The sequence below is a fragment of the Mixophyes fleayi genome, chromosome 5, assembly GCF_038048845.1.
Source record: "Mixophyes fleayi isolate aMixFle1 chromosome 5, aMixFle1.hap1, whole genome shotgun sequence".
Lineage (NCBI taxonomy): Eukaryota > Metazoa > Chordata > Amphibia > Anura > Limnodynastidae > Mixophyes > Mixophyes fleayi.
Window position 1 is genome coordinate 227,967,876 of NC_134406.1, and position 23,135 is coordinate 227,991,010.

General features: G+C 39.3%; 1 protein-coding gene across 3 annotated transcripts in view; it reads right to left on the reverse strand.

Annotated features, from left to right (window-relative positions):
- Window positions 1–23,135, reverse strand: part of ASPH (aspartate beta-hydroxylase) — a 148,030-nt gene that overhangs the window by 5,629 nt on the left and 119,266 nt on the right. For all 3 annotated transcript variants that reach the window (XM_075213566.1, XM_075213568.1, XM_075213567.1), the window contains 6 exons: window positions 22,794–22,892; window positions 18,618–18,707; window positions 15,988–16,125; window positions 4,007–4,142; window positions 3,042–3,133; window positions 2,518–2,648 (listed from right to left, as the gene is read on the reverse strand). In XM_075213566.1, coding sequence (XP_075069667.1) covers window positions 2,518–2,648; window positions 3,042–3,133; window positions 4,007–4,142; window positions 15,988–16,125; window positions 18,618–18,707; window positions 22,794–22,892 — 686 coding nt within the window. The remainder of the gene's footprint in view (window positions 1–2,517; window positions 2,649–3,041; window positions 3,134–4,006; window positions 4,143–15,987; window positions 16,126–18,617; window positions 18,708–22,793; window positions 22,893–23,135) is intronic.

Consider the following 23,135-nt stretch of genomic DNA (forward strand, 5'->3'; position numbering starts at 1 on the left):
TGCAGAAATAGGAAAGAACACAGCAACACTGGCGGAAGCCCAGCTGAAAGACAGCATATTATAACCTGCAAGGCTTCTTACAAAACCTTAGCTTAATTGGACGCCTCCGAGACAGCTGCCAGAAGCAATTATTTAATCTTTACACACATCACCTTAATCAGCTACCACCCTACTTGAAAAGGTAGCCATTTACACACACAGAGCCAGAGTCATTAAGGAGAGCAAAGCATAAAAAAGGAGTAACTTTGCACCTGGCCAAAACCATGTTGCATTGGAGGGGAGAGGTAAACTTAAAATGTGGGGACAGATTTATAGGCAGTGCAGTGGCCCAGTGGTTAGCACTTCTGCCTCACAGCACTGGGGTATGAGTTCAATTCCCGACCATGGCTTTATCTGTGTGGAGTTTGTATGTTCTCCCTGTGTTTGCGTGGGTTTCCTCTGGGTGCTCTGGTTTCCTCCCACACTCCAAAAAAACATACTGGTAGGTTAATTAGCAGGTGCCTAAATAGACCCTACTCTGTGTGTGTGTGTGTGTGTGTGTGTGTGTGTGTGTGTTAGGGAATTTAGACTGTAAGCTCCAATGGGGCAGGGACTGAAGTGAATGAGTTCTCTGTACAGCGCTGCGGAATTAGTGGTGCTAGATGAAAAAGCAGCCAGTATTCCTTATGTGCAATATATTAAACTAATTTGCACCCCTTGCATTTGAACATGGTTTGCCCAGGAGGAAACTTACTCCTTTTTTCTTTTTGCTTTGCGATCCTTAATGACTCAGGCCCACCTACCCTACAAGAGGACAACAGGACCTACTCAATATATCAAAATGATCATTTCTCTTCTTCCATCTTCAACTGCATATATAGGAGAAATTCCCAAAATGATATTTTGTCTTGGTAACTGGTGCAGGAAAAAATTGGAGCAGAACATTATCACACTGCAGAAATGGGTCATGTTGGCCGGTTTAATACAATATAAAACTCACTGACGTTTTAGCATTCTAGCTGTAAAAAAGACTTTCATATATGAGATTTAAGTAAGAGATTAATACATCTCTCTGCAGGCAGCATCTGCCTCATTGAACAATATCTTATAGTCCACATCTCTCTTAAGTCGCTGAATACAAAGTAATAGCAAGTAGAAGCAATTCAGCTCTATATTAGCACAGATTGCAGATGAACTAAGACACTAGTTCTAGGAGGAGGCTAATGAGATTTATAAGTAATGTGTTATTGCGTTATGTACATCTACATATATATATATATATATATATATATATATATATATATATGCATATACATATATATGTATATATATATATATATATATATATATATATATATATATAAAATGTATAAAATGTATATGTACAGTAAACATATATAATAAGCGGTGTTGGACAAATCTTAGGTAGCCAATGTGCCTAAAAGTACATGTACATATTCTCTACTCTATATTTGACTAAAGGGCTTCTCAATCTTCCTTTTTGCCTATTGTGAACTACAAAGAAAAATAATAGTCAGTGAGGTGTTATGGCTTTCCTATTGGGCACTAATGATTATTTGGAGAAAAAAACCCAAAAACATTTTATTATTTTGATTACTATTGTATTAAAGTATGTATTGGTATGCCAAGTTTTCAGTTTACATGAGAGACTTGGCATCTGTCAGCTGTCGCACAGCTATGTCTTGTGAAATAATTCTGTGACAAGTCGCTGCATGGGGGAGGGGTTGGGTTCGACCAGTGGCTGCGCTGGGTTTATTAATACCAGGGTAATGACTGGATGAAGTAAATGTGATGGAGGAAGTCTGAAATGATGGAGAAAAGCTCTAAGAATTAAATATAGTATATAAATAAAGCGGAAGCATTTTATCTGGTCAGTGAAGGTAAAACTCACCCAGATAAGACGAGCTTCTCATACCAACAATTTGTGTTTTAAGGTAGGAGCAGTAGTAATGATACAACCCCGCTGTAAAATAAAACCTCACCACAAACCAGGGGCCGGCTGGAAAATTTTAGCCCAGGAGACAAGACTCGCAGCCTATTAGTAACATTTTAAAGGAAAAAAATGTAGGTGGTCCAGTGACCCAGCCCAAGGTAGCCCACTATGGGACCAGCCCGAGGGACACATGCCCCCTTGCCCCCCAGCCCTGCCTCCCCCTGCCTTTAACCCCTGCCTGAAGTACATTACATTACTGATCCTATGTGTTGGGTTGTAGCTAACTGGACAAACTACCATAAGACTAATGAAGTATCTAAGGTATGATAAGTGCATATATTGTAATCTGTGTAATTGTATATCATCATGTTTCCAACATAAATAGCTATAGAACAGAAATACGCTCCATGTTGTGAAAATGCTGCAAAATGTTAATTGTTTTTTTATTTAAAATAATTACATTAAAATAATATGCAATATAATAAAGAAGCATTTTACATTATAATAAAACTATTTCTAATCACAAATGCAGTGCTGTAAGGTTTCACAAAGAAAGGATAATAATGCAGACAGTAGAAGCATACCTGGTATCATTAGCACATCTTATCAAACACCCACTCGGTATAACCAGACCCAAGTGCATTCGCAGTCTACAGTTGGTTGGCCCTGTGTGGGGCCACACATGGGTCCCTGGGTGCATTATAGAATATTTGATCTGAAAAGAAAAAAAGAAGAGTTTATTAGAACAATTGACGATGGGACTTCTATACATGTCACCCATAACATAGACATAGAGCTTTTACATGACATGACAGCTAGGCATGAGTATACATAAATCGTGTTATATTTAGAATATCCATCAGTAATAAGTAATATAAAAAAAAAATAACAATTGTGCAGAAAACAATTAAAACAGATTTAGGGAATTGTGCACAGTATATATTGCAGTATTTGGGCAACATACACCAATAACATACAACAAACATACACAAACAAATATGTAAAAACCAAAACAATAAAAGCTACCAAAAATGAAACTAGAACTTAAAGAACGTGTTCTAAAGACACTAGAGCACCCATGGACAGTTTATTGAGCTGTGTCTTGTACCTGTCCTCTGCGGCATCCGGTGGTCTCAGGATATCTATCTAACAAACCACAAGTCTTGGGGGCAGCAGTACATGCCTTTTCATTCTTTCGACCTATGAAAAAGACAAATATTGAAGAATTAAGATCTTAATAAAGAACCTGTAGGGATATAATATTTATGTCCAGTTAAAGGCAATATTTCCTGTCTAGAAATTAAATATATATATATATATATATATATATATATATATATATATATATATATTTATTATTGTTACAGTAATGCATTTCATATTTGTTTGAAAAACTGCAAAACTGTATCTGCAACTGTGGTGCAATTCGGGTTTCAAAATCCTGCGCGGGCATTAGGGCATTATTTCCAAGGCAGCAGGCAAATAGGGAAAAGCAAGTTTCCAGAATTTTTTTTATTATGTGTAGTGATACATTTTTGAATCTTTTCATAACTCATTTTTGAATGTTGCAAGAGGCTTTTTTTTTTATATAGCAACTTACACTTTAGGATCTTTGGTAATTTCCAGAGGTTCTCATATATATATATATATATATATATATATATATATATATATATATATATATATATATATATATATGTATGTGTGATAGAAGTGTCATTGAAGATGTAGATTATAAAAGCTTAATGAGAAAACAATCTTTTTTTATTCTATCTGGTGAACTGTACTTTACTCACAATAACTACTACTATTTTGTCCCGAAAAAAGTGGCAGAAAAGGTAACAAAAATGACCAAGAAAATAACTTACATACTAATAACTAACATATTGATATGCAATTTTCCAGCATACTGTAGGTGCTATTAAATGTTTTACAATGCAATAGCAGAAAACCATATAAAACCATATCCTCGGTGATTCACTGGATTGGACTCCGGATTATGCTAAAATACCGTCCTTTCTGGGGATAATCTGGTGTGCTGTGGGATGCTGTCTATGTTATATAACTGCTCACCTTGCTGCCACAGTGTATACTGACTCCAATCTCCCGTTTCTCTGAGATTTTCATCTTCAGGAAGAAAGAGGCCTTTGGCATCATCCATCACGGCAAGGGCCTCGTCACGAATTATCTTCCAGTTGGCTTCCAATGTCTTCACAGGGAAATAAGACCAGATCATTAATGCATAACACATCTTATGTGAGCACTATTTCACAAAGCTAATAAGGAGACAGTGCTTTTATGCCTAGCAAACCTCTGCAGTGCAATCATTATCTCCAACTAATCCATGTCTGCTTTGTATCTATGTGTATTGTTTTTCAATCAGAAATTGTGCTTGCTCTCTGACTGCATGTAATGCACTGGATGTAATGTGTCTCTAAACATAGTAATAAAGGGTTAGCACATCTCCAAACCAAATTACTGACTCCGAATGATAAGACATTTGCCTGGCTCCTCTATTTTTGGATTGGTCATTAATATGCATAAAGCATTGTGTAAGGAGACATGTTATTACTTTAACGGCCTAGAAATATTAAAATCTAGGAAAAGGAAAAATGTACATATCTTATTAGAAAAGACACATGGCAGAAAACTCCAGATTCACTGTCCTCCTTAAATTATACCCCATGCCTACACATGTTATGGATCACATGAGAGAATTGCAGGCTGATAAGTGTGTGTGTGTGTGTGTGTGTGTGTGTGTGTGTGTGTGTGTGTGTGATGACTGAAGAAGTCCTCAGTAAGGCAGATGAAAAGCTGCTGAATATCACCGCTGAGGGGGGACACCTCCTCCTTAGGCTGGGTATCTCCCTACCCCTGGCTGCACATTATGCATATATATATTTATGTAAAAAGATTGGGGATCTGTGGGCTCTTGGCAGTGGCCATGTCTGATGGCTAACCCTCATAAACATATTTAAGCTAAATAGCTTCAATCTTAAATCCAGTGGAAAAACACAAGGGTCCTGATTCATTAAGGATCTTAAATTAAGAAGTTTCTTATTTAAGTCTCCTGGACAAAACCATGTTGCAATGCAAGGGGTGAAAATGAGTTTTCTGTTTTGCACATAAGTTAAATACTGACTGTTTTTCATGTAGCACACAAATATCAACTTTAAATTTCAGTGTACAAATAAGCTATCAAGTATCTCTGTGCTACACGAAAAAACAGTCAGTATTTAACTTATGTGCAAAACAGAAAACTAATTTGCACCCCTTGCATTGCAACATGGTTTTGTCCAGGGGACTAAAATAAGAAACTACTTAATTGAAGTTCCTTAATGAATCAGGCCCAAGATAATCTTTTAAACATGGGCACATATCTGTGTAGAACTAACTCACAGTGCAATAATACACTTCATAATACAGTACAATGGATGGGTGATATTATACATTTATGAACAAACACCTTTGCCTGTTAGCAGAGGAACTATGAGAAAAAAGAGGGACTTAGAGATGTAGGTCCAAAAGAGACTGTTGGTAGGTATGCATGTACTCTCCAAGTATAGCCTTCCCACACAACTACCTCCACTCTTCCTCTCACACCCCAGGACTTACTTATGCTGCACAAATCCTTTAGGATTCTCTTCCTCATGCCTTCAGAATTTCCAAGCCTTTAGGTGCTCCCTAAAAACTCTTCAGACAGTTGTATAAAGTCTCCCAAAGAACTCATTTCACTCAATCAATTCTACGATTTTCTCCTACCTAACACTACAAATGTTGTCACTTCACTGGTTTCTGTCACCTCATATTTCAAGCCTTTTTCCTATTAGAAGCTCTGCGAGACACATTGACATGATGGGCCTGAATCAAATGCACATAATTTGGGCATATGCAGGTTACTCGGAACGGTCGTATTCAACTAGGGGCAGATATAAACAATTATCTCTTGTTGAATACGGGTGTAGGTACGGTCTGCCTATATTGAGACCGACACAACACACTGCTGGATATGTACAATACATATGTGGAATATAAAGTCTCATCTGAACGCACAGGAAAAAAAAATTCAGTTGTTGTCATCTGTTAATAATATAGACATTAATGAAACAACATTAAAAATGTTTTTTTACATTTATTATGATGTTAGAATTGTCTACTGTACATAATGCATTTTTACAGTTGGTCTTGATTGCAAACACATGTTCTAGCCTGCATCTGTGACTGTCATCACTATCACTCAGCGCTTACACTGGACCTGTAGCTGGTGCAAGTGATACGACTGAAAAATAAATATCTGCGAGATGACCAAAGCTGAATCGGAGCCTGCTAGGTGTGCTCGAGCTTAGCACGTCCTCTCCCCTTTCCGTTCCGCCAATGGAATTGTAGGCTGTTGGAAGTGTCGTTTGCGTTCAAATTGGAGATACTTGTATTTCAGGGCATGTGCAAATACGGCAAATGTCGGCATTTACGTTCCTTAATGAATCAGGCCCCATGTCTCGATAATATCACTGGTGGCTGTGAATTGGTAGGCTACATTCCTATGATGCCTCCACTGTGTGTAGGCGATGACTAAATCGTAAATGCATCAATTGTAATCATTTTACTTTAATTGTAGATGAAAAAGCACAGGCTGTTTGTCAAAAAATAATAGCATGACAGAAGCTTTTTCTCATAGGAATTAACGAGTTTGCCGCTGTGACAGGATTATATGTCTCCTAAAGCAGTTTTACACCTATACTGAACTTGGTCTAACACTCATTATTCAAGAGACGTTCAACGAGCATTAAATGTTTGATAAACATCTCAAATATAGCAGTACATAAAATGTAATTCTTCAGTCACACTAACATCCACTTCTGAGAGAAAACTTGTTGTTTGTCAGTTCCTACAAAGATATACATTTATATCTTGCCTACATTGCATTGTGCATCAAATTTTTATAGTGTGACGTGAGGAAAGTACTGAATGCACGGAAACACGTGAGGTAATGTAGCTAACAGGAGGCAGGCACTCACATCCTTTTCAATTGCTTCTAGAACATTGGCTTTATCACTAGACTTATCAGATCACAAAACGTGAGCAGAACCATAATTAGGAGCTGGCTGTAGTAGTAATAGAAGAAGAAGTGCAGAACTCCTTATCTCCACCAAATGCCACATCTTTCTTTTTCCATGTAAGGTCACATTACTGTATATTTCTCATATGTATTTTTATTATTATTTTTTATTATCAATTTTTATTTATAGGGCGCCACAAGGTGTCCGTGGCGCCGTACAGGGACAAAAACGAATTACAATACAAGGTGAGACAGCACAGTACAGTAAACATAAAGCACAGTAACTCAGTAAGCTCAATGCACAGCTAGTGAGGGCTGGGGGGAGTATCCGCAAATGACGGGGCCCAAAAGGAGGGCGCAGAAGACAGGGAGACCACCAGAGGGGGGAGAAGGGCAAAGTAGCTGGAGAGCAGAGTTAGAAGTGGTGGAAACAGGAGGAGAGATGGCCCTGCTCAGAGGAGCGTATAATCTAAGGGGAGGGGTGGACAGACGGAGAAACGCAGTTGAGAGAGGGAGAGTAGAGGGATGGAGGCATGGAAGGGGAAAGAAGGGGGAGAGGCAGAGGATAAGGTAGGTAGTTAAGTGGGAGACTGTCAGAGGTGCTGCGGCGCACACTTTGGGAACCGCTGACCTAGACAGTAAACTAATGTGGGCTAAACTATCATCCCAACAATCCACCAAGATGGTTCGGGGAGAAATGCAGCCAAGGTGCTTAGATGTTACTGAATCTTCCACAACCACTTTATGAACAACCAACCATAAATTCCACAGGATACATTTTAGAAAGTCTATACCCCAAAGCATGCCAAGTGAGATCTGGAGAATGACACCTGCTGGCAATATATGTCTTGCAGTAACACACCATCAGGAAAGGGCCCAAGGGACCACTGACTCGCTAACACCAGATGCCTGCCAGTTCAAAACACTATTAGGTTGAGCAGGTCATGTAAAGGAAAAAGAGAAATCCCATGGAAAGGGGTGAAGGTAATTATTGTCCATTCCATGACATTACACAACAAGCTGATATGAACTCAGCGCTCCGCAGTTGCAATACCAACATCTGTCTCTTATTGATTGGTTCATACTGTGTGTTTGGGGTCATTATAATATGACTTGGTGGATAGTAGAGCAATGTGACGACTAGAGGAAGATACATTAGTACAAGAGATCTGTATTGGGGGATTGAAGAGAGAAAGTTCCACTGTAATGTTAGGAAGCACCATGCCATGAAAAGGAGAGTGGATGAATGAAACAAGCTTAAAGCAGAATAAAGAGTCTAACACTGTAAAACTATTTAATAATCTGGATAAGCATAAAGTTGGTACTAAAATTCTATATTATGTTATTATATTTTTCAGGGTGACATATTTTCAGTTCAACTGTTCTCAACTGGGGTTGTAATAACTGATCTCTGTTTAGCAGTCACGCTTCTCTGCTGTCCTTTTAAGAATCAATATTTACTATTTGCATGATATCGTAAAAATTTGAATCTCTCTGGCTAAGGATTCATTATAATACATACTTACCAACTCTCCCGGAATGTCCGGGAGACTCCCGAAATTCGGGTTGGTCTTATGGACTCCCGGGGAGAGCTGGCAAATCCCCCGCATCGCACAACTGAGGGGCTAAAATGCAGCGATTCGCGGTGAATCGTGTCATTTTGGCCCCGTCCCCTGCGACAAAATGGCATATATGATGCAGGGGGCGGAACCAAAATGACGCGATGCACAGTGCCCCACCCTCTAGATACGCCCCTCTTCCGAATACAACTTGCCAAAGGTAGGCAAGTATGTTATAATAAATCTGATGCGTCTGAAGGACAGAAAATCACCAGATATAAATAGCGAAGTAAAAACAATTTTTTTTATTAAACATTACAAAGCAAACTGAAGCACATATGTATGGCTTTCTGAATCACCACTGAGCATGTTCAGATGGAATCTAAGTTTTAGCTCTTAAAATGCAAAATACAAGAGTTACTAATAACATTCACAACTATATATGTGAAACTTTCAGGCCTTTATCGGGATGAAAAGTGTTTGAGATAAAGCTTTGACCATGGGAAGACATTTCTATGCACCAGACTTTTTATTAGGGATATTACAGGGAATCTCACAGATGCCTCATAACAGAGATAGACAATAGATTGCAGTCACACAACAGCTTGCAGCAGTGACAGAGAGTTCTCAACCTTTCTGAGACTACGGAGCAGTTAACAATTCTCAGAAACCAACAAGGACATATTATTTATCATTTTGATAAAAGGTTAGTTAAAAAGACATTTGAAGAGAACCTGTCACCAAGGTTGTCTGTTGACTGACTTTTTACTCTTTTATTACATAGTTTCTTCTGCACTGTCAGGGTAGCAATGAGAGGGGGCAATGAGGGTGGCAACGGTCACCTTCATTGTCCCTCTCATATTGCTTATTATCATCCCTCATTTTCTTCGGTTATATTTCTCATTACCACCTCTATCGTTACCATCCTCATTACCCATGTTACATATCGCTGCTACTTCTATCATTGTCATACTTATTTCCCTGCCTCAGCATGGCTGTCTTAACAGCATTTTAGGCCCCCGGGCAAATCAGTGCACTGGGCCCTACCTACACAACCACTCGCAGAAATAAAAATGTAAATTATCGATAAAATTAAGCTTATATTTATTGGTACCTCCAACAAAATCAGTGTTTAAACATTAAAAAGCATGCTGTACAGCAGAGATTAATTCACAGAAATGTTTGGACAATATAACATGAGGCTTGAAGCTGAAAAGCATGAAATTCAACATAAAAATGGACCGCCATTGGTAAATCATACAGACGGAGATGGCACAGTATAAAATTACTATAAATTATTTATTATTAATCAAGTGTTCAACACAAACATTTGCAAAAATTCTAAGATGATTAGTCCACCCAAACGTTTTAATAAAGAGGGTTTAAAGGTTCTGAATAATTCTCCAGGAATAATATACTGAATTGTTGGAAAGCCTATGGGGTCCCTATATGCTTGTGGGGCCCCGGGCGGCTGGCCAGCGTGCCCATGCATTAATACGTCCCCGCGTCTCATGTATTATTGCCACCCCATTACCCCCTCTCATGTCTTACACACAACCACTTTCCTCTGGCTGGGCTGTTGAACCAAAACTCTGCTCCTGCTGCCCATAAAGTAAAGTGAAGTGAACAAGTGTGAACACACTTCCTGTCTGAGCATGTTTGATTAACGCACTAGAATTCTGGCCCATGTATATGGCCTTCTGGGGAGTCAGTCTGATTTAAGTGTCAGTATCCCACACCATTTGTGCATACACATATACACACTTTAAAATCACAAAATAAAGAGATGAATAACTACATTACTTTGCTGCTAAACAATGTAGTTTCTTTATGGCAGAACCCAGCATAAATACACCTGCTGAGGGGCTCTGTAACATTAAGCTACTTAGTGTTTCCATTTGAACAATCATGCCATCAGGTTTGATCTTCACAATCTCAATGATGAAAAGAAAATGAAAAGGTCCCATTTTCATTTTTGTCCTATATGGAGATCCTGACTAAATAAATTTGAATCAACATTATTTTATTCATATACTGTATTATGCAAGAAGATTATAAAAGTCACAACAGACCATGAAGTAACCTTACTGCAGTAGTGCAAGACTAAGGAGACAGAGAAGGTGGAAGTTGCTAAGTAGACGAGACAGCGCATGTAGACACATGTTCATTTGTCCAGTATTATGAGTACATACACCAACAGTGATTTTTTTAAGAACTGCAAAGGCAAAAAGTCTTTCAAGGACTACTCTAATAAATTTGATATGAAAACCCCATGTGACCTGAAAGTGCTCATGCCATAAAATACTTCCATTTAGTTCCCAAATAATGTAGCATGGTTTTAGAAACCTATTTCAACTTTCTATGTTAATTTGGGTTTCTCAGGCATTCACATTAAGGGAAAATATATATTGTGCGTTAAAGTCTTGGGGTCACAAAATTGGAAATGGGAGCCCTAATCTAGTAGATAACAAGGTTGCATACAATGCCATCATATGTGAACCTTTACACATAAATATTTGAGAAAACCAAAAAGGGCTTTTTTATATTAGGTCAACTTGTAATTCATTAACTTATATCTTATAGCTCATATACACTCATCAGCCAAAACATTAAAATCACTAACAAGTGAAGTGACTAACATTAATTATCTCTTTACAATGGTACCTGTCAATGGGGTGGGATATATTAGACAGCAAGTGAACAGTCAGTACTTGAAGCTGATGTGTTTGAAGCAGGAAAAATGTGTAGGTGTAAGGATCGGAGCGGCTTTGACAAGGGTCAAATGGTGATGGCTAGAGGATTGTGTCAGAGCATCCCCAAAACGGCAGGTCTTGTGGGGATATTCCCGGTATGCAGTGGTTAGTACCTTCCAAAAGGTCCAAGGAAGGACAACCAGTTTAACAGTGACAGGGCCATGGGCACCCAAGTCTCAATGATGAGTGTGGGGAGTGAAGGCTAGCCCGTCTAATCCAATCCCACAGAAGAGCTACTGTAGCACAAATTGCTGAAAAAGTTAAAGCTGGCTATGATAAAAAGGTGTCAGAACACACAGTGCATCATAGCTTGCTGCGTATGGGACCACATAGCCGCAGAACGGTCAGAGCCCATGCTGACCCGCTCCACCGCCAATAGCACCTACAATGGGCACGTGAGCACCAGAACTGAACCATGGAGCAGTAGAAGAAGGTGGCCTGGTCTGATGAATCCCGTTTCTGTTACATCATGTGGGCAGCCGGGTGCGTGTGCATCGTACCTGGGGGAAGTGATGGCACCAGGATGTATATGGGAAGAAGAAAAGCTGGCAGAGGCACTGTGATGCTGTGGGCAATGTTTTGCTGGGAAACCTTGGGTCATGTAATTCATGTGGATGTTACTTTGACACGTACCCCCTACCCAAACATTGTTGCAGACCAAGTACACCCTTTCATGTCAACAGTAGTCTCTGATGGCAGTGGTCTCTTTCAGCAGGATAATGTACCCTGTCACAATGCAAAAAATGTTCAAGAATAGTTTTAGGAACAAGACAAAGAGTAGAAGGTGTTGACATGTCTTCAAAACTCCCTAGATCTCAATCCGATTGAGCATCTGTGGGATGTGCTGGGAAAACATCAGAGCCATGGAGGCCCCACCTCACAATTTACAGGACTTAAAGGATCTGCAGCTAACATCATGCTGCCAGATACCAAAGGACACCTTTAGAGATCATGTGGAGTCAATACTTCAAAGGGTCAGAGCTGTTTTGGTGGCACAAGGAGGACCTACAAAATATTAGGCAGGTGCTTTTAATATTGTGGCTGCTCTGTGTATATTTTACCCTGTATTGTCCAAATCCCAGAGTCACCTTTGGAACTCATAGTTTAGGTTTAAATGAACAATGCACTTAATTTACCCTTCTTTTCTATGGTCTAGGTGTGATCTACAAGTTATTTATAGTAAGTAGGCGTACTGGTATGGGATGAAAAATATCAGTTTATCACACATCATGCTGTAATATAATATAGTCAATCATGATAACCCACAATATAAGGCTTGTAGATTAGTTCACTTAGCTGTGCTTTATGAATATGAAGGAATTCTGGGAAATAGCTCACACATAAATACACTGACATAATGAAACATTCCGATTTTGACAATGAGTATCAGAACTGTTAATGAAGAACAAAGCTCATACTTGACAATAGATCCTTCTCCTTTCTATCTCTGATCTGAATGTAATAGAGATCACATATAGTTTAAAGGGGATGGAAACCTCCTCTGGCTGCATCACAATATTCATATTCATGATTCCTCCAGGGACATAGCAGCAGAGGGACTTACCCGGCCAGGGGTGGCATCCCAGGATAGGCTGTGAGCAGATCACATGACGACTGGATGAGTGTCATATTGTGAGCATAAGGTGATTGGTTGACATCCGATCCTGTGATGCCCTCTTAAACCAGGTGAATCACAATAAAAATTGTGATGTGGTCGTAGATTTCCATTCCTTTAAAGCTTAACTTTTTTCAAAGATTCAGCCTTAGAAAGTTTGAAAACAAATACATTTATTTCTAAGACAGTATTACTGAAATCACCATGTCATGTAGAGCTAGAAAAGAAAGTTTCTCAAGCCTACAATTTCCGCTTTAAGGTTCAATATAACATGTGATCTGACAGATATTCTGTAATGTTAATGTGGTAATTCTGTTACAGAAACAAATATATATATCAGTCAGTTATTGTGTCTTTGGACACTATTACTACAACAAGTACACCATAATTATGTAATAATGCCAAACCTACACTTCAATACAATGCAAAATGGTTTTTTTATTGTGATCAGTCACAAAACACACTAATTACATAACTAATAGTCCACATATAGCGTACTTATTAAAAGAGGACTCATAAGACTTTTAACTGAATCATTTACGTCTTCTCCCTTTATCAACTGCATCTAACTGCAGTATATTGGTCTGCCACCTCATCTTGTATCATATACACCTCGCTTGGATTTTTGTACATTAGTATACAGTATGTGCACTATTAGAAATTAGTAATGTATAATGATTAACTGGCTAAAATACAACACATATTTTGCATTGTATTGAAGTGTGTATGTGTCATTATTACATTATTGTAATGTACAAGTGAGAAGCAAGCAGTTCTTGAATTAAAGTGGACCCATTGTCTATGAATGGTCCGCTGCCTAGTCGGTTTACCCAGTAGTGGCGACAATACAGCCAATCAATTCACTTGTAATTAGTGAGGCACGAGGCACTACATGGACTGATGATTACAGCCTCCATTGTGAATATCTGAAGGGTCCACTTTAACGGGAAGCACTCCCAAGGAGATTTCATACTTAGACTAAAACAGAGAAAGTTGCAGACTCTCATTACATAGAGAAGCCAGGTTTACAATATATTCCAACACAATTCTAATTATTATTATTATTATTATTATTATTATTATTATTATTATTAATAAGCACTTATTTACATAGTGCCAGCGTACTCATAGTGCCAGCAGTACTTTACAATTGGAATGCGCAGTCCCACAAGCTGTACACAGGGGAAGCATACTGTGAATAATTGAAAGCCTGATAATCAATTTGTTGAATAATGAGATACTGATTATTCAGGGGAAATATTTTAGTGTGAGAAATGTGTATTTTAGTGGTATTTTAAGTGCCTATTGAGGATGTGAGAATAAGTATTGCTTACCACATTATTCTCCAGCTGGTTTCCCATAGAGTCACAGAACAATACATTTCTGATTACAAAAATTGTCATTTTCTGTACGAATGAACTGTGCAGGGAGACAATGTGCATTTTTATTGATTGCTAAATTCTTATGTAAAATTAGTAAACAAACTTAAATGTGACAAATTAGTAATTATACTTACCTTGTAGGAAATATTTGTGCACCTGACAAATTCATCGGAGAACTTGTCACCTTTGACCTACTGTAGTTTCTATGTAGTACTTAGTCCACTACAGTATGCTCATACAATGGCTAAGCATGAGGGTGGTCCCAAATTCTGCTCTATACAGGATCTGTACTTGCAATAGTCCCCATAAATATCCGTATTGGTGACATTACTACTGGTATTGAAAGGACAATATGCATTTTTGTAAATAATAAGTTTTGTAACACCAGGGTGAGACAAATGATTGATTACTTTGGTAGGTTTTAGAAATTTGAGTAAGATTGACTTTACTGGATGGGTAGTGGATAGGCAAAATAGCCTTCCAACAGCTGTGGTAGACGCTGGTACAGTAGGGGAATTTAAAAATGTATGGAATAGACAAAGGGCTACCTAAATCTGAAGAAAAAAACTAAGGGTCAAATAGGGTCTAAGATTTCTAAGAATAAAAATGTGCAGACCAATGGGCTGTGAGGTTCTTATCTGCTGTGAAATTCTATGTTTCTAAGTCTCCTAGGTGGCTTCCGAAATTCCATGGTACTAGTGCTGCATTTTTCGGCAGCCTAATCGCTGGTTATGCCAGAAATCCTACCTTCAGCTACTCTGATATGCCGTCTGTCTGAAGCTAGGCCCAGGGTAGCAGAAAGGCAGGTACAGAAGGCTGCTCTTTAAATTCCCATTGGTGGTTTGTAATTTAATATTTTGTATTTTCTTTATTTTATTACATATGTAAGTTCTTCTAGAAGCTGCTTTAATGGAGCACATACGCCTTCTTGCATCCAAAAATCCATGATAATCTTTGATTACTGGCGGAATACATTAGGGGGGTGTTGGAGAATGGGATCAGAGAGCAATGCGATAATAAGTGACAAACATGCACACCCAGGCCTGGCTGTTATGGTGGTTAAGGGGCTGTTATTACGGCATGGAGTTGTTGGCATTTCATGTGACTGAATATGTTTGCATGGAGGGGATCTTAGGGCAGCTTATTTCATTATGGTGATGTGTAGCTAAAATGTTTGTGTTTTATAGGGCTGCTAGAGTGGGCACTGGGGTGTTATGCTGGAATAGAGCATTATGTTGGGCATTGACCTATACTTGTGTGTCATTTGGGTCTCTATAGAAGTGTGCTGCACATGAGGCTGTTATGTGGAGTATGAGCTTGCATTTGAGGGGCATTTAGGAACCGTGTATATTTGTTGGGTGCATATGGCTGTTAATGCTGTACATGGAACATATGTGGTGGGCAAAGGAGTATATATAATGGCATATAAAGGACAAGACATTATATGAAATCCTGGACTGCTAGATCTACTGTGTACAGTATTTTAAGCTTGGCAAGTTCACAAATTGTTCACTATTTTCTATTTGCTCAGTTTATGTGGTCTGGGGATAACTCACATATACCAGCACAGGTGATTCTCTAGGCATGAAAGCCTGGAAAATTCTGAATAGAAACTGTGTCCAGTTGGGTAACCAGACAGACGATGAATACCAATCAGTTTTTATTTTTAATAAAGTGTTTAAGTCTTACCCTCACTAAGTCTGTATAGCCAGTGTCCTTTGTAGTCCACCATGGCTGAGCTTTCAGTCCATTCACATTGTAAAGTGACCGTTGCCAGACTGAGGCAAAGTATCCTTTCTTGTGGCCGGCCTCATACCATGTGTAAGCCTGGAAAATATGATCACATTTCCTTTCATTGGAGATTCAAACAAACATTGATAGCCAAACAGAACAGACAATTTGGAATATTCATATATTCAGGACTGTATCATGTGACAGGTCAGGATTCAATGCCCTGAGCTGAATACTTACTACACAGACCGTTCAATGAGAATCCTGTGGTGTGGAAAGTCTGCTAATTTCAACTCATTTAACTACATACTACACTGGTAACAGCAAGTTGTAGACACTCTCTCGCTCCCCATCTGTTGTGGAACTGTTCGATGCACTAGAAAGTTGAACTAAAGTTGATTGTTATGCTAGTACCTAGTTTTAACTAGCAGCTAAGACTAAACGCTAACTTTCTGTGAGCTTTTACAGTTGTAGAGATAAAGCATGAAGAGATAATTATACATCCTGAATATAGACTCTTTTCATTCCTTTGTTAATTTTTATCAAGTGACGAACAGGCTAAGGGGATTAATTTAGGTATAAAAATAAAACATAACCTCCTAATCGACAGCAGAAACTTTGCATATTGTGCATATAACGTTATCCCCTAGCAACTCTGTATAATAAACTTTAGTTATTTTGGAGATGTCTTAGTGCCAAGTGTTCTTAGTGATTGTCCCCCTTAAAAAATACCCTGCAGAACTCCTAGGGTCATGCTACCTGTCACCAGATCGTTTGATATTGTTGATTTTACTCCATACTATATAGTGTACTATGTAGTACGCAAAAAACTGTGGTTCCTCTGTAGCTCCATTTGCCCATGAAAACCTGGGGTACCCCGGATCTCTGTTTGCCCAGGAAAAACTGGGATTTCTCTGGATATCTGTGCGCCCAGGAAAAAAACTAGGGTTTCCCAAAAACCTGTTTGCCCAGGAAAGCACATATTACTAGGTGTACTATACTCTCTTTTCCTAGCTTATACAATAGGAAAGTCATGAGATAGACAGGGAGCTGGCCTGGGTAACAGCTAAATGAGGCTGAAATATCTCCGGCTGTACAGTTTAAAGAAACCTGCCCAGTAGAGAACACAATGTCTATAGAAAAACAAGTGCTGCCAGGCTCAACATCAAAAACAATATTTCATATAGTCAATGTCTGTTGGTTTAGGGGTTTACGAAAACAAATTAATTAATGAAAACGAATTGGACAGATAATGGAAGTGAGTTTTAAATCACTACTAATCATGTAAGATTTATGGAGCTTTTTAAAACTTATTGTGAATATACAGTATATGAATTTGATTGCCATGAACTCTGGTTGAAGAGGTCAAACATGAACCAATGACAGGGGAGAAATGAACATAAAAGACCAACAGGAGAATGTCAATTACAACTTTCTGAAGATGCAGGCTGGGTGCTCGTGAAACGCGTTAAGTTGATAGTGATAAGGAGTTAAGCTGAGATACTATCCCGAGACTGCAGAGAGCCAAACAGTATTTGTGACTTTTGCCCGGGATCCGGGTGTGTGCAATCTGTGTACGATTGTAACCTGCTAGTATGGTAATGCCCTATATTAGTATTTTATGTCTAGAATAAATCTGTTTGGTGCGAGAAGTTGTGTGAGGACATCTGTTATTTTGCAAACACCTGAAAACTAATAAGAGTGGATGGGACTGATTGCTAAAGAGGAACAGCTAAAAGGAATTCTATAGTTAATTATCTTGAAAAAGAAAGGCGAGCAGGAATCAATCACATTATTATATACTGTATATTCATTTTACAAAATGGTACACAATATTGGTATTGTTTCTTTTACATGTGCACCGGAGGTTTACAGCTATAAAATAGTACACAAGGCACTGTATAGTAATGCAAAACAAAAAGAAAGAATCGAATGAGCTGGTAACAGTTTCCCTGTTCGTCTGATAAAGAGTATTATAAAGCCAAAGTAATTTGAATAAATCACTGTATGATATAAACTACAGTGAACTTAAATTTAAAGCTTGATATAACTCATTATATACAATACTGTACTCCTATATAGATTAATACGTCTATATATAGACATTGACATTGGTGATTTTGTAGGACAGAATAAAACTTCAGAATTCCCGTTTTGATTTAAAAATAAAAGCTAAACTAATCTAATCTTAAATTATATGCATGTCACTAAATTATTAAATAGTCACATCCTCAAAAACCCACCTTAAAATATGCTGGAATTGTTATAGGCAGGTTTGGATTTACATACTAAACACCCCTAAACAACTGTTCATACCATAAAAGAAAACAACTGTTATTGAAAAACATGCTCTATGGAACAGTGCATATAGATGGTAGATCTGAGGACTTAAGCTGAGATGTCCCCTCTGTCAGCAGTTATTAGTCCTGAGTCCATCTGTAACAAGATGTTTATATTATTTTGCTTTAATTGGTTCTTTTACACTTTCCGCTGTGGAACATATTAGCAGGTGGCACCGGATTAATGACTACAGACAGATTAATAATGCTACTAGCTGCTTCTTGCATTTTTATTTTAATTAATTATACCTCTTTGTCTCCAACTCTCTGTAAGGCATCCCCCAAGTGAAAGTAAAATCGACCATCATCAGTACCAGGCTCCCCTGACAACAGACCTTCCTAGAGAATGAAATAAAACAGTTTTGTATTTACACAAAATTCTAGAAAACATTGATGAAATTAAAAGAGGTCAATGTCACCCACTAATGATAAACATTATACTGAATTAACAGAACCGTGTGTGACATAGGGAGCTAGTTTATTAGTAAATATAATCACATATTTTCCAGCATACAGTTTTAACAAATGTCAGATATGTACTTGCAGCATGGCATAGTCCTGCAATCAGGGTCGCCATCAGGGAGGTACAGGGAATACAGCAGTATGGGGCCAAAACAGCCCTGGAACCAAACAGATTTATTAGGAAGGAGCCCTCCTCAGTGAATTAAGGGATGTTGCAGGCTCCATTTCTAGTTAGCAACTGCTCCTGAAATGTGAAAGGGGGAGGGGGGGCTCTGTGTTGAGTTAAGGGCAGGGGACTTCTTGTAAGCAGCAGATCCATCTTCATACCCAAGATGTGGAGGGTGCCACAAGTGCCCCATTTGCCCCAGCCCCCACATCTGCATATTCCCCTGACAGAGACTCCCTGTAGCACCAATGTCACGTAACTGGTGACATCATATGGATAAGAGCTGAAAGGAGCCAGCAAGAACAAGCAGAGAGGTAAGTAAACTACTGCAAGGGTTAGATATAACCGAGGACAGGATTAGCTGGAGCGAACAAGGAGCGTGGGGTGGGGTGGGGGGAGTGGTTGAGGACTTTAACTTAGCCCCACAGGGCAGAGTAGGAGAACCAAAGTGTAAAATGGTGGGTGTTCTGTGTCCACCAATGGACTAAGAGAAAAGAATTTAACATAAGCATAAAATTTTATTTGCTCTTGCATCCAATTGGGTAACCCCAGACATTGGGACATCCCCTAGCTAACCCTAAGGGTTTTACTCTTAGTAGAGGCGGTGCGAAGCACCTTCCTCCAGAAACTGGATGCAAACAAATTAAACCTATAAAATTTGATAAATGTGTGAACTGAGGACCATGTGGCAGCCCAATACAGCTGCTTAGCCAATGCCCCATGAAATGCCGCCCAAGCGGCTTCCAACGACCTGGTGGAGTGAGCCCTGATAATTTCTGGACAAGGTTGTCTCTTGAAGAGGCGAATCACCTGGCTGGATATATAAAGGTGAAATTTGTTCCACTTGGAGCGGAGTTCTAATTAGAACTCTCTCGCATGAAAACTGGGCAAACAGGATCTCCTCGAACGTTGAAACCATCTTGCCTAGTACACTCATGCAAAAATTTTGTCCACCGGTAAAAACACCCCATATTTCTGGGTGTTGAAGCAAAGAACCAAAAAGATCATCCGCTGTCATGGTGTCAGTTTGGATTTTTTTGAAATTGAGAAACCAACAGTGCGATTCTAATGTCTGAGCAGTCTCCTGTGCATGGGCCTGAAGTACAGCTGGCAAATCAACATATTGTCCAAATAGGGAATAATCTTTATTCCCCGGGAGTGCAACAGAGCCGCTATGACCACCATGATCTTGGTGAAAACTCTCGGGGCTGTGCCCAGACGAAAGGAAAGAGCCTGAAACTGGTAGTTATAAGATTGAACAGCAAACCTGAGAAGACAATGATGTCTTGCACAGATAGGAACATGTAGATAAGTGTCCTTGGTATCCAAGGACACCATATACTCTTCCTTTTCCAACCCGTTTACTACTGATTTCAGGGACTCCATCTTGAAACTGTCCACACAGAGTTGAAAGTTAAGGGTTTTCAGATTCATGATGGACCTGAACGAACCATCTGGTTTGAGTAGAATCGCAAACCTTTTTGGTGATCCGGAAAAACCATGCCTCAGGAAATCAGATCTTTAATGACCTCTCGCAGCGCAAAACATTTTGCCTTGTCTGCGGGAAGCCCTCTGGTGAAAAATATTCTGGGTAAGGATCTGAGGAGGTCTATAAAGTATCCTTGAGCCACAATCCCTCTCACCCGGGCATCTGTAGTGGATTTTAACCACTGGCCTAGGAAGAGGAGTAAACTGGCTCCCACCACAGATGATTCTGTGCGGGCAGAATGCCCGTCATGCTGAAGGCTTGTCAGAGGACATGGCACCTGGGTGTCTGGCCGCCCAAGTCTGTGTCCCCCTCTGCAAATATCCCTAGGAGCAAAAGCTTGCCCTATGGGTTATTGACGCCCAAAAGGAGAAAAACCTGGACACTCTCTTTCCTGGAGCATTAATGGGAAAACAAACACTCCTCCTCCCTAAGGCTTGTTTCATAATTTTATCCAGCTCAGGCTCAATTAATCAATAGAGAAAGAAAGTGACTGTCTGTTTAGACTCCACATCAACTTCCCAGGCTTTAAAGCCAGAGAGTGCGAAAAGCCGAGATTGCTGAAGCTGATATCCTAGCTCCAATCAGTCCAGCATCTAAAGCCCCACCCCCCACTACCCCAAATACTCTATAGCTCCTTGAATCTGTTCCAGTAAAGGCAACAATTAGACCCTGGTCAACCTGTTTTCAGGCATTCTGAAAGCTGTTCCGAACCATCTCTGCTGCCTTGTTAACCCATGCAGAGGAGGAAACCTTGACTAATTCATGCACAGAATTGTGAGACTTCTTGCCCATAACGGCTCCTCTTGGGATGCCTCCATAGACCCACTGGCCCTTAGCTAGGCATGACCAAAGGAGACATTAGTCCACAAGAATCTCCCCCTGAACCCGAAGAAATCTGGGAAGGACTTTTCTCACGAGAACGGGTCAGCTGAGCAACCTCATCAATTGCACTGGCTAAGAATTTACCCCAGGCCAGTTCCACCATGTACCAGAGCCTTCCAGCGTACATGGCACATGAGCCTCAGGCTGCGCATAAGACATACGCACCTGACTGTCCCAGAGGCAATTTTAACATGGCATTTACAACATGGTATGATCTTTACAAATGCCATGTTCACAGCCTTCACTCTGGAAGAACTCCTCTCGTTAGACATAGCAGAAAGGCAGAGAATATAGAATACACTAACAGAACACAATCAAACAAAAGAAAGCAAACCTGTCTAACAGACTCAAGCCCAGTAAACAGAGGTAAATTTCACTCGTAACCCCCCCATTTACTACTCACACCAGCTGGTACAGAAGGGGAGAGCAGGGCTTGAAAAAGGTCAACTGCTTCTGGCGTGATTCAATCTGGCCATAATTAGTGCCTAGCAGAGGCTTACTGCCATAGTATGCCCTACCTGATCCCAGACTAATCTAAAGAACGACCACATATCAAAAATTAAAATCATACAGTCCCCGAACCTGGAATCCCACCGCGATTTTAATTAAAATCTCCCTCTCAGCACTATGCGGCCAAATCATTTCGAGAAAAAAAAACCACAAGAAAAACAAAAAGCTCTGGCAAGCACCGGGACAGATGGGTAAAGAAAGGAGCTACAGTTAAATGCCAAAATTTAAAGTGCCCTCGCTCCTGGATGCACTCAATACTCCAATGTGCGGTCTCACTCAATTGGATGCAAGAGAAATGTGGGTGGGATGAGAGAAGTAGGGGAACCCCATTGTTACATTTCTTGTATTGGGCTCCGCAGTTTCTGGTGTTAGTGCTGTATGCAATCATTTGAAATGAATATGGTCTCTTAAGAATGAAAGTAATTTCTTCCATTGTTCCCTGACAGCATATTGAACTCAATATAACATGTAAGAAATATATTTAGAGACTAATATGTTCAGGAATTACTGTGTAATATCACTGCAACATAAAACCAAGCATTACTACACTAAAACAACACACTTAGGGACATTTATTAAAATTTCAAGACTGCAAAGCATAACTATGGCATTGCCCATAGAAATGAGACATGCGCTTTGATTTTCTAAATCGTACTACAATTATGATTTCATAATATCCCCAGCTGTCTGCCATCTTCTTCGCTCAAAGCATGAACACTCAAATTATATTATGTATTTTAGATAATTTTACATCGTCCAATCATCAGTTAGAACAGATTTTCCAACTGTGATGGTCAGTGTCACCAAAAGTAAAGAATTTAATCCACAAAATGCCACTTTAAATATAGAAACTTGTCGAGGTTACAAAATGCAAAATGATGAACACAATATAAACATCAGAAATGTTGCCCTTTACCTTTAAGTAAGGAATACTTTCTGCAATCTTGTTTTCTGCTTTTAGGATGAAACCGTAATGTACTTTAGCAAAACCATTACTAGGATCTAGTGATAAAACCTGGAAAATGAAAAGGGGAAATCAGAAACAGGTAAAATAAACTCTTATGAAGAAAATGACAGATATTTTACAACCCAACATTAAGCATTCAGGGCTCGTTCTCACCTATCCGCTGTTAATATACGTTTCATTCGTGTATACTATGCTGACCTGCAGTTTTGTAGGCAAATTGTGACATAGCGTTAGATTTAAAGAGCCTGGTAGGACCATTTTTCAATGCATTATCGTGAGGTACATTAATAA